Source organism: Nilaparvata lugens, chromosome 3 (genome assembly GCF_014356525.2).
Source record: "Nilaparvata lugens isolate BPH chromosome 3, ASM1435652v1, whole genome shotgun sequence".
NCBI classification, from domain to species: domain Eukaryota; kingdom Metazoa; phylum Arthropoda; class Insecta; order Hemiptera; family Delphacidae; genus Nilaparvata; species Nilaparvata lugens.
Window position 1 is genome coordinate 18,766,704 of NC_052506.1, and position 13,090 is coordinate 18,779,793.

Consider the following 13,090-nt stretch of genomic DNA (forward strand, 5'->3'; position numbering starts at 1 on the left):
TAGGAGCATTCATCATAAAATCCACACTCTTGAAATAGTATTTTGTCAAGTTTAAACACTATTATAACGACTTGCAGACTCACTCTTATTAGGACTACAGAAAGAATTGAAACACAATAGAATATATTATATCAAGAACCTTTTTACTTTCCTTGCCCTATTACCATAGGTAAGGAAAGTATTGCTTTCCGAAAAAAATTAAGATACCCCAATTTCTATGCGTTTCAAGGTCCCCTGAGTCCAAAAAAGTGGTTTTTGGGTATTGGTCTGTATGTGTGTGTGTGTGTGTATGAGTGTATGTGAGTCTGTGTACACGATATCTCATCTCCCAATTAACGGAATGACTTGAAATTTGGAACGTAGTGTCCTTACAATACAAGGATCCGACACGAGCAATTTCGATCATATGCGATTCAAGATGGCGGCTAAAATGGCGAAAATGTTGTCAACAGGGTTTTTCGCGTTTTTCTCGAAAACGGCTTCAACGATTTTGATTAAAGTTATAACTGAAATAGTCATCGATAAGCTCTATCAACTGCCACAAGTCCCATATCTGTAAAAATTTCAGAAACTCCGCCCCATGTATGCAAAATTTGATTTTAGATTCCCAATTATCAGGCATTAGATACAATTTAAACAAAAAATTTCGAGTGGAAAAGATTGAGCATGAAAATCTCTACAATTAATGTCTAGCAACATTTTCACCTAAAATTGAAAATAAGCTCGAAATTCGAGAAAATGTGATTATCCAATTGCAAACTGTTGGCAACTGTTGATTCTATTAAATGATTCACTATGAAGAGATAGCAGACCTCGTGTGTCTCCAGCTTTATTTTCCTGGCACCAGCTGGCTCAAATCTTTGAATAGTATACTTGAGATGCGCGGGAACACTAGCGTCAGGTGATCATTTTTCATAACGGCAAGGAAAGTTGTGTGAGTGCGCCACACCAGATTTTTCTATATTAAAAGTGTTGTACCGTAATAACAAATAGAATACCTGTATAAAAAGTACCCTTTTATTTTACACTAAAAGTGTTTTAATAAGATAAAAGGGTACTTGATATATTCTATTGTGCTTCACGACTTGTTTCACGATTATTCAATTGTGAAAAATATGAAATATTTTACTCACGGACTAAAGCATGCTTTCGAATTTTTTATAATTTCCACTTACTAATTCTGATGTGACTATTTATGCAGTCACTATTTCTGAAAACTACCTATCCGACGTCGGTTCTTACACATGTTTATGTACCTATGTATTTACTTTAATTTTTTTACAACCCCTATTACAGTTGCTGGAAATGTTATACTGTAACAAATTACTTGTTCTTCATATAAAACTAAGGTTAACAGTCCGTTATGTTCACTTGTGCACGTTTTTATTTTGGAAAACGTTTGTTAATTTGGTCAACGATGTAAAATATCAAGGCTGAAATAAATTATGGTGCTATTTTCTGCTATCTCATACAAATTTGAAGAGGTAAAAATGTTAACTAATCATTTCAATATTCTTTTCTGATATTTATTGATTACTTATCTCAATATATTATAGAAAAAGTCATAAGGTTTAATAAGTGAAAACATCATAATATTCAAATAATATGTATGTACAAATACAAAGATATTAAACTGACAAGAAATCAAAATAATGTGAGACAGATAATACAACAAGGATATTTTCAAATTGAACAAGTTACCCACATCTTAATCACAAAACATAAAATATAATCAAATTTATAAAATAAAATTTGTGTTTCAATTCTTGAAAATCAATTCTCACGTAGTAGATTGGATCAATTTGACCGCTCATTGAATGAATTTAGTCTTAACATACTGGTGGTTATGATATAATAGTAAGAAAAGTAGGCTCATAGGCCTACATAATATGAATTGAACATAAAAAACCAAGTAATGCATGCATATTATTACATGTTCTCATTCCATTTTGATAGCAAATAATGTGAAAGCAAGTTGGTCAACTTTTTAAATAGAGAATAAGTTTGTAATAGAAAGCTTTTTCTGGAAGCAGGGATTTTAAAGAAGTTTCTTATAATGATAGAATTTTTCAATAACTCCAAACTCGTACTGTATGCAAATTTATTGACTGAGATGATCGCTTGATTCCAAAGAGTGGAAACCGCTCTAGAGCCGCGGTAACAAATACCAGCATCTGAAACAAATCATTTTTCAAATTCAATCGTAGGAACATAGCAACTACAAACAAATAGGATTTACAGAGATAGTTTACAGAGACCTATTCTCTCAAATTCAATGAACATTAAGCTTATTCAAATCTGGACTGTTAATCACACAATAATGTATTGTAGTTGTATTGTTATTAAAAACAATAAAAAAACATGAATAGTACCCTTTTATTTAAAACATTCCAAACAACTAGTTCCGGCTTAATACTTTGGGCACAGTTTAAATTTGAAAATGACCAAAGTAGGCCGAAACTAGTTGTTTGAAATGATTTAAATAAAAGGTTACTTTATGTTTTTATATTTTTAAAATAATTTGAATAAAGTAGCCCATACAAGTAAAGTGATTTTATGTAGTTGGCTTGTACATTCAGTTATTTTAAAGAAACTGAATAATCATTACAGAATTTTAAACGCGAATCTTATTCCTGCCAAATTTTTATAAAACCAAAAGGGTTCTCATTAGTATTTATTATGTTTATAATAAGGAAGACAATATAGGCTTATTACGTAGATACTATATTATTATTATTTATGACTGAATTTTTCTTTTAACTTTGCTACTGATGATCCATATTGTCATAAGTCGACAAGATACTACAAATTCTATTTCATCAAATTAATCCAGATGAAGTGAAAATAAATGTTCAATAATGATTCCTCATCATCAAAGTCCCATTCGCAACAGAAATCAAACAAGCAACACATCTTGCAACAACATCAACAGATTGAAATCATAATCAATTTTTCAAGGAAGGAATAAAATCAGCGGTGTAATATTATTCTTGTTATATGCCAACGTTTACGATGTACGGTCATAAAGTCTGAGTGCGAGCGAGAGCGATTTCTAAAGAGGGAGGGCGAGAGAGGGAGTAAAAACATTATTCCGCCAAGGAAGAGAGAATTCTGGGACCGAGGAGGAAGAAATACATATAAATCAAGATTGAAGCGAGATGGAGAAGAGTGAGAGGGGGTGAGAGGCAGAGTGAATAAAAAGTCACCCACAACACTTCTTAGCAGCTGAGCGGTAGCATGTACTGTCATTCATCTCATCCCTCAAACCATTTAACAAACCATCTCAGTCATTCTTTTTCTTTCTGTTCTTGCGTGCAAAGCGGATGGAGAAGGAGAAATAGAGAGAGGACGAGCGAACATTTAAAGACTTGAAATGTTAAGCTCCCTCTAGTGAAATATTGGTATCCCGTTGGGTATTGCTGGGTGGGAGGGTGGTAGGGAGGGGGGAAAATGTTTTAAAAATAGTGCTGAAGAAGTGTCAACACTAGGATCACTAAGATATCTTTCTGGTCCATTTCGAATCCTACGACCCGATGTGTGTATACATGTTGAATAACTTGATATTAGTATGTTTAGAAAATAACTAAATCAGACGAATATTCATTGGTTTTTGGGATAAAGTGGACATCTTCGTTTCTGCCAGCTTCCTTTGGTCGATCAAAGCGCTCTATAAGAGCGGATTAATATAATATAATTAGAGGAAATCTTTATTGAGGTAATAAAGTGTAATTTGGAACTAATGTTATTATTAATGAAAGAGCAGCTGCGTATCAAAATATGACTCATACAAAATTATCTTGGAGTTGGAAAATGATTTCTAATGTTTACACGACTCTTGTTAATATTGTCCAAGTTGCAGAAGAGTTGCCAAGTTTGTAGTGAATTTGCTAATATCCATAGAAAAATGAAGAGATAATACTACAGTAGGTACTAGAGTTTCAAAAACTGGCAATCGTCAAAAAAATATATAGTGAACTTTGGTCCTAAAAGAGAAGTTGAAGCTGCGTTTACACCAAAGTTACTAGTAGTTCTGTGAACAGTAGACCTCACGCAGTATTCACAAGTACCTGATTGAAACTATAGACCTTATGGAAATACAGCAATAGACTGGCTTCTCCACACATCTGTGTAATCACTTGTCAGCTGATTTATGATGAATAATTCTATAGTCTGATTTTTACTCTAATATTGGCGTATGAAGGAGGCTCCTTTTCCCTTTTATATTATCCTTGAAATGCAAAATTTCCAAAAACCTTGTATATACGTCGACGCGCAATTAAAAAGAAACATACCTGTCAAATTTCATGAAAATCTATTACCGCGTTTCGCCGTAAATGCGCAACATATAAACATTCAAACATTAAGAGAAATGCCTAACCGTCGACTTGTATCTTAGACCTCACTTCCCTCGGTTAATTAACAAAATGTTAATAACTTATCCTTATAGATTCTATTTGATTGAACGGAACTTGACAAACACATAAGTTCATCATGTGTATGATAAGTTATGTTCAATCTAATAGAATCTATAACTTCGGTGTAAATGCAGCTTTAAGAACTATTTTTTCTAATGGAAGAATTGACTGTTCAAGTTCTTTGAAAAAGGCACTCACATGTTTATATGCGTTTATGTAGAGGTACCTATCTATCAAGATATACAAAAGAAGTTACAAATATAATTCTCACCATTCACGACATGAAACACTTTGGTCTGGCGGATGCTAACAGCTCCATACTTAGAGCGTTGTACGGGCTTTCACTTGGCGAGCTGTTCATTGAGATCGGCGATTCATCTTTCACTGTGAAAAAAATTGGCGATCAACATTTTTTTCAAGATATTAGTCTATGCAACACCTAGCACAGATAAGAGGAAAATTACGAAATTTGTCAAAGGAGCTACAAATAATTTATCATCAGGTTAATTAAATTCCTCATACAACTAAAACTTTGAGTAGGTAACTATAGTGAATACAATTGGTCAATGGTATCGATGGTAGAGGTTTATTGCAGTAAACGATTGCTACCCTATTCCATTCACATCAACCACTTGAAGTACCGTAAGGACACAGAATGATGATAAAATTTACTTGAAAAATTGATTAGAAGAATTACTTTGTATAATTCATTACAGATATGTATTATTATGATCATATCATGTAGTCTAACTATATTGTTAGAATTCCTCTCTATTATTGTATTTAAAAAAATATTATGTCCTTGCAAATGAATATTTGTTTCCTTGATAATAAATAAGTTACTGTATTAATAATTTCAGCTGCGAATATCCTATTATATTAAGCGAGCAATTTCTGTATATATGTATATATATATTTATATGGTTATGTGGTTATATGGGTACCTTATATATTTATGTACAACGGATCTCGAAAACGGCTCTAATGATTTTCACGAAATTTGGAACATAGAAGGTTTATGATATAACAATTCGATTGCACTAGGTCTCATCCTTGGAAAAACTCGCTGAACGACACTAAAAGGATAATTCATCTTGGCTGAAACAGCTGTGGGTCGTAAAAAAGAGAGTGAGCGAGTGATGATGTGAAAAATCAAAATATCGCATCCCCGAAATTCATAATATGACGTATAGCCAGCTGTGAAATATAAACACGATCATTTTAGAGAATTGTGTTCTGTTTACTGTTGGAGAATTCCGTTGTACAGTCATACTAAATCACAAAGAAACTGGCACTTCACATCTATCAAATTATATAACTCCACACCTGACCACTTTAAAGTACTCACTTGCACACAATTTAAAAAAATATTGAAAGCAGTGTTAATTGATGAATTAAATGTACAACGTACATGACTATTTTGGAATAGATTGGAATTTTTTCATGTGATTCATGTTATTTTATTGTATTGTACTGATACTGACTGATCTTAGTGTGTTTGTTTTGACTTATTTATTAGTGTTAAAAAATTGACGACGTCCATGGATTCATGTGAATATTTCATGACCAATAAAATTCTTTTCTATTCTTTTTAAATAAATAAAAATAACGAGCGAAGCTCGGTGCCCCGATATTGATATTAAAAACTTGTACTCATCAGTAATATTCAGAAACAAGATAGTCTTTATAATTTTAGATGCATTATAGAATATTCATAATCTGGAACTGAAACTTACTTTCTGAAGATGTCCAGTAAGGATATCGCATAGAATCAGACTCTGTTCTTCTCATGGAGCAAGATGAAAACTCACTGCTACTGGTCATACCTGAAACAATACAAAATCAATTTTAGTCTGTGAATATGCTCACTAAATCAATAAAACTCAATTATCCCTTGACTATTCTAATAAAAACTTCATGAAAAGTAAACTCCTTGAAACGCCCATTATTTTTCTACTTGAAGCTCCAACCATAGGCTACCGTATTCTTGGTTTTTCAATTTAATTCGCATCAGCAATCTCAATTTCTAGTCGATACATGGACTTAATACATGAAATGCAGGTCTTTCCAAAATATGCTATTAGTTATAATTATTATAAATATTGATTATTTGGCATCATTCGTTAAAATAAATGCTTTGTGAAATTTTATTTAGGTTCAGGCAAACTTTCAAATATCGCCACCACTCGAATACCCCATTAACATTGTTATGATCGTCAAAAACTACAAACCGATTTTCCCCTAATTACCTTTCAAACTATAACCATAATCTTATCTGAAATCATAAAACTTTCATGTAGCATTCAATTGTGATGGTTTTATGGAGCATTAAATTCAATACTGCTTTACAAGGTCCTCCCATACTATTACACGCCTTAATAGAAATAGCATATAACATTAAAGTTTATATCAACTTGAATACTTACTGATTCCAGGATTTAATTGGTAGTTGTTGTTCAATTGACTCGATATTTGGAAAGGTTGAATCAACTGTCCAGACAACTGAAAATGTGAATAGATTAATCAAATAAACTGTTTCACCAATGAATAATCTACTATCATCAATGATCTTCAAAAGTTGTTTGAATTATTTTAAAAAAGATCTAAATTTTCATACTTTGAAAAATGCTCGACTCTCCAGTCTGAGAATAGAGTTGAGTAGGCTTAAGGCTTAGTGTTAAGGCTTAGTTCACAGTTTTTGAGAATATTTTATCAACTAAGGACCATGCTCCGTTTTCATAACTTACGGTAGTCAATGAAAGTTTACATGCAAAAGTGAACGAAAAAAAAACATTTGATTAGACACTTGATTCAAGTCAGGAATATAAATAATACACAAACTCAAAGATGAGATTACATATTTGTTTCCTCTATAGGCCTATTTATTCAATTTCGTTTTCTCTTTCAAGCATCTTTCAAAAATTTTCTGGCATTATTATATTCGCAACTGGCATGATATGGATAAGAAACTCGATCATAACTCAAGCTATAGAATATGCAGAGCAAATAACAAACGAATTCCCCCCCCCCTCCAAAAAAACTACAAATTCTGACGTTGATGTAGGCCTAAGCAAGAACTACAGAGGTTTTAATACTTTTCCAGTGTTTATCTAAGTACGATTGATCAAATGTAGAGGGTAAAGAAGCATGATACTGAGGGCGAAGAGGAGTCACGTCTATAGTGGTTCTATATTTTCCCCACTTTATACTCTCTTGCAAAAGATCAAACAAAACTGTGAATCAGATCTTGAATTGCAGATGCTGTTGTCTCCAGTTATTGTTTAATACAACTATTGACCAATTAGATAACTTCAATCAATCAAGGTACAGTACTTCTATTAATGGAAGATTAAATAGTTGATTTACCTGAGATTGGATAGGATACTGAGAAGCGTTGCGAGTAACAATACCCTGACAAGATGGGTAGGTCAACTGTGAAGGCTGCATTGGCCATGTACTGCTGTGAGAAAAAATACATTGTTACTGTTTCCTCCGAGAATAAATAAATAATATTATAATTATTTGAATAAATTAGTTATTTGTGTAACTAGTGCGCAAAGTGACAGTTTGCTGCACCGAAAGAAACGTTTACGAACGAGCCGTAGGCGAGGGCGGAATGGTTTCTTGAGTGCAGCAGAGGAACTTTGCGCACGTATTTCACATTAAATTTTTCCTACAGTTACCATTGAATATGAGAAGTGGTTGATTATGGGTAAAATGATGGCTGAAATCCATCAATTGTTTGTCTGTATAATTTTGTTATTAATAACAACTTTAATTTATTTTAAACTTGATAATCCAATTGAAAATTAATTGAAGTTGCTTTCCATGACAAAACAATATATAATAACTTTGTTTAATTTCTGACACTGTGTTACTTGTAAATATTTGAAAAAACACTTACTTTTGTTGGAGAATTGAGGAATGCATTTCACTCCTGAAGAGGAGCTTCATCAGCCTCTCTGAAGCTGCACTTCAGGAGTGAAATGCATTCCTCAATACTCCAACAAAAGTAAGTGTTTTTTCAAATATTTACAAGTAACACAGTGTCAGAACTTCAACAAAGTGGAAATTAATAATCGATCATTTATTCAAATTAAAAATTAAATCAATCCAATTTATTTGAAAATCTGAATAATTTTGAGTAAATCTTAATTTCTAAATAATTTTTCAACCAATCAATTTATGAATGGAAAAATATTATTTGAAATAATGAATAATAAATAATATTCGAAATGTATAATTTAATGAGTTCTCATTTTTATTTATTATAAAATCAGAAAAAATATAGATATAACAAATTCGCATTCAAAATACACGCCAACAATGTCAACAGCTGATTGGGTTGGCTGCAAGATAATACGCAAAGTATTAAGAGTACGCAAAGTAATACTTTGCGCACTAGAGCGGAAAAGTGATTCTTTGTGTTCTGTAATCAGTGCAGGAATGGTCACTTTTCAAGGTAACTGTAGGAAAATATTATTTTTATTTCAATAAAAAACTAAAAGCTCTACCAACATAGTGCTACAGAAAAGAGAGAAGTGAGTCTTTGAGGAGTCTCTGCGTTAGAGTGTAGACTAGAAGAATTATAGCGAATATTTTTGACATTTTGAAGAAGAGCAATAGACTAAAAACTAATTGAGTCGGTTCTCAGTGGTTCTTATTTTCGAAAAGCTGAAATTATTTGAGAATATTTTCATGTCGACAACTGTACAGTATTTTCTTTTTCATGATTCGATGAGAATAAGTCTGTATTTATATTTTTGTGCACATTGACCTATATTCTGCACTATTGTGACCTATGAACTTCATACGTTTTACGTCATCACTTCTAGTGTAAATATTGGCCTGTTCGCAAGCAAGACATTTGAAAACAGAATGTAATGGTAAGAAACTAAAGGCATCATTGAAGCTTCAAATTTGGCTTTTTCTCAAGTTTGCTTCTTCTATGTTTTTTCCAGCATTCACATCAGACTGCATTTCACTATCAGATAACACTGATACCAAGTAAAGCAATATTATATTGTCGAGTATGCACACTTGAATAGGCTAGAGTCTAAAGCGGAATAATCTTTAATTTTTTATATAATAATATTCCAGAGAAGTTATTAAAAGCACAGAAAAAGAAATGCAGGAGAAAATACGATTTAAATAATAGTATTTTTTATAGTACGTGAAAACGATAGTAATGAATATTAAAATATAGTAATATAATAAACTATAGTAATAGGTATATAATAACAATACGAGAAAATAATAGTATTTATAGAGAAAAAGAGTATTCGATTCAAAACGTAAGATACTAAAATGTTACGTTCAATAACTGGTTGAACCAGGCAGGATGAAGTACTGTGTTTAACCAGCTCCGCCTATCGAAACCAATCCTACACCATTTATTAGCTTCATCTTCTAATTTTGTTGAAACGTATAATATCTCAACAAAGCCAAAACATTTCATCTTAGGTTGAGCTATTGTTATTCACCAATAATTATTCTCTTCCCACAATCATAAATTGTCTCTCTATTATTCCTCAATTTCATCAATCGTTGGAATTTCGTGAGGAGCCGCATGATCTCACAATTGGATTACACAAGCTCTGTGCTATTAATCACTGGAGCTTGAGCATCAAATATAAGTGCCATTGAAGCACTTAGAGCACTTATTTTCGTAGTTTCGGTAGTTGAATATTGGGGTAACTGATTAGTCATGGACCACACTGGACTGGACTGGTATCGGTGGCATGAAAGCAGGCGATTCGCTAATGCGTTATTAAAACTAGCGTGGGATTGAAAATTGAGTTTTGGCCGGAAGTAATCTATACACTGCAAATACACACATGCACATACACTGGAATACAACACACTAATACACAAACACGCTCAGAGACAAAAGGCTGCCAGATCATAAACGCAAATAGCTTTCAGAAACGCCACATTATTCCAAATATAACAAAGGAGCTGCATTTTTAATGATCGTTTCAGTTGAGTATATGCAATGTCGGTTGATAGTCGACATAAACTAATGGATGTTTGTACTTTCACACGCACTCCGTGTGCCTTTTTATAACTTCTACTTACTATTGGAGTCGGCCAGAATGAATTATTGGTACTCATTTTATTGTTGTTGCTAATAATTTTTAAGTTATTAGTGTATGTAGCAGTCAGTCTTCAGTTTTCTCATACAGCTCTGATGGAGACAAATTACTGCTTTATCCCAATGTCTCCGATAGGTACTCTAATTTCTAATATTGTAGAATGCCTGCAGTCCTTAATATTTCATAATATAGGCAATCTGAAGAATTCCAGACCACATTCAACTATTGTATCGTAGACCTATACCTCGAATTCAACCCAAACCCAACAGAGTTGAATTTTTTGCTAATTTTCTATGGTCTCTTTTCTTTTTGGTGAAGTGGAATAAAGTTTTCGCAATCGTCAAAAGCTTACTGTTACCCTATACTTGTATATCTGAATGGTCTTATACTAGGCAACTCATTTATTAAGTAATCACATCTTTTTCATGAAAATTCTTCAATTATACTTAATGATTTACTTCTTCCACTTTTACAATAATTGTACTTTTAACTTTCTTATCAAGCCTGGACGCGTTTCAGATTGCTGGGCCCCATCTTCAGCAAGCAAGAAATATTATTGTTAAATTGGGGCGAGTATTAAAGAACTCTTTGTCTGCTGAAGAAGGAAGAAGAATAAAAGGAAACCAGTGCCCCAAGACGCGTCCAGATTTAACAAGTAGGTTAAAAATACTTTTTTAAAAGTGAAAGACGTCAATCATACATTTTACTTTGTTACCAAAAGGTCAATCAGAATCAGGTCAATCACAGCTGGAGATTGTTGATTCTATGGCTCAAGAGGGTGTAAACCTTGGAAGAAATTAAAAATTTTCACTGTTACAATGTAACAATATTCGGCTTTCTTGTAGAGCATGCTTACAAGCTTTCCTTTTAAATTACAGCAGTTGAGCCTTTTACTAGGCACTGATTCTGCTATTGCCGCTAGAAAATTCGAAAATGTCTTAATGACATTGACAAACTATATATCAGGTTGAAATAAGAACTGTGTTATAAATAGCTATGTTGGACTAAAATATCAGACATTCCAACATCTTTAACGCTCTATCAATTTTTTAAACGTACTGGAAAGATTTCACAATACTCAAGTAATACAGTAGTAAAGTGAGAAACGTACTCGTATTTCCCACATGTAATGCCGATTTTGTCAACAAAATAAACATAAGAATGTGATGACGACTTTGACAACACTCTATACGAGTACAAGACAACCACAACATAGAATTTAGCAACCCATCACGCAGATAAGTTATCACAGCATTTTACAACAGAACGACTCATAGAAAAGCAGTTAGCAACGGAAGGCATGAAAAGTATGATAGTGGGCGTGGAAAGAAGAGTCACCACCTCACTTCACCTGTCTCTGTTCTCACCTACTGTCTCACGTCTACTGTCTCTGTTCTCACCTACTGTTTCACGCCTACTGTCTCTGTTCTCACCTACTGTCTCACGTCTACTGTCTCTGTTCTCACCTACTGTCTCACGCCTACTGTCTCTGTTCTCACCTACCGTTTCACGTCTACTATCTCTGTTCTCACCTGGTGTAATGGCTGCCGTAAGCGGCGGCGGCAGCAGCAGCAGCAGCGGCGGCATGATGATGATTGCTGGTGGCGAACAGGTGGTGGGGGTGTGGGTGAGCGGGGGCGGCATGGTGGTTGTGGGGGTGGTAGGGCGAGTCGGCGTAGAGTTGCTTCATGTAGGGAGAGCCGCCTCCGACATCGAACGGCGTCTTTTTCATGCGGCGTCGACGCTTGAAGTTGCCGTTCTCAAACATATCGCCGCTGCTCGGGTCTGGTTCGAATAAACAAAATCAAATTATAACAAGTTAAATAGAGATTGTCTTTGAATTTGATATGTCTTCATTGTCTTTGCCTTGTTTAATTATTTATATAATTGGATTTATATATAATTTGTATTTTATCTTCAACTATATTGTCTTTGTCATGTTTAATCGTTTATATAATTATATTTTCACACACAAAATTACCTGAATTGTATAATACACCGTATCCCACGAAGAGGTTTCCACGTTTGATTTTATATTACGTGCCCATTCATGCACCGAACTTTTTCAAATTTTACACAGTTTACAAAGTAGGTTCTAAAAGTATTCTGGGAAAATTTCAACTCTCTAACCTTCGTAGAAACAAAATGGCGGTATATTGAAAAACGATACTTTGAGAACATTAAAAAGGTGTTTTTGGTTTTATTAGATATGTTTATTGTTGCACTTTAGAAGAATATGACTTTTTAATAAAAAACTATGACATAGCCTAATGAAAAACCTAGCTTGAGTCCAAAATGATTCAAATTGAAATCCATCCACAGCAACACACTGATAACAGCGCTTAATGATTTGTAAGCTTTAACAAAGAAACTCCGCGGTATCCGGGGAAGTTCCTCTTCTGTTGATCGTTTTAGTTCCTCATCATTACTGAAGCTATGGGTATAAACTTTTTCCTTCAAGTAACCCCATAAAAAAGAAATCACAGTTAAACACAGTTAAATTTGGTGATCGGGGTGGCCAATCTAAAAAATCACTTCCACGACCAATCCAACGGCTATAAAGTTTGTCATTTAGTAATT

General features: G+C 33.5%; 1 protein-coding gene across 13 annotated transcripts in view; it reads right to left on the minus strand.

The window, feature by feature from the left end:
- Window positions 1-1,590: 1,590 nt before the first annotated feature.
- Window positions 1,591-13,090, minus strand: part of LOC111055631 (forkhead box protein D1) — a 68,132-nt gene continuing 56,632 nt past the window's right edge. For 10 of the 13 annotated variants that reach the window (XM_039423179.1, XM_039423171.1, XM_039423176.1 and 7 more), the window contains 6 exons: window positions 12,043-12,295; window positions 7,782-7,875; window positions 6,842-6,917; window positions 6,152-6,241; window positions 4,687-4,799; window positions 1,591-2,174 (listed from right to left, as the gene is read on the minus strand). In XM_039423179.1, coding sequence (XP_039279113.1) covers window positions 4,690-4,799; window positions 6,152-6,241; window positions 6,842-6,917; window positions 7,782-7,875; window positions 12,043-12,295 — 623 coding nt within the window. In that variant the 3' untranslated portion in view covers window positions 1,591-2,174; window positions 4,687-4,689. The remainder of the gene's footprint in view (window positions 2,175-4,686; window positions 4,800-6,151; window positions 6,242-6,841; window positions 6,918-7,781; window positions 7,876-12,042; window positions 12,296-13,090) is intronic. The other 3 variants (XM_039423178.1, XM_039423177.1, XM_039423173.1) reach the window with 1 other exon arrangement.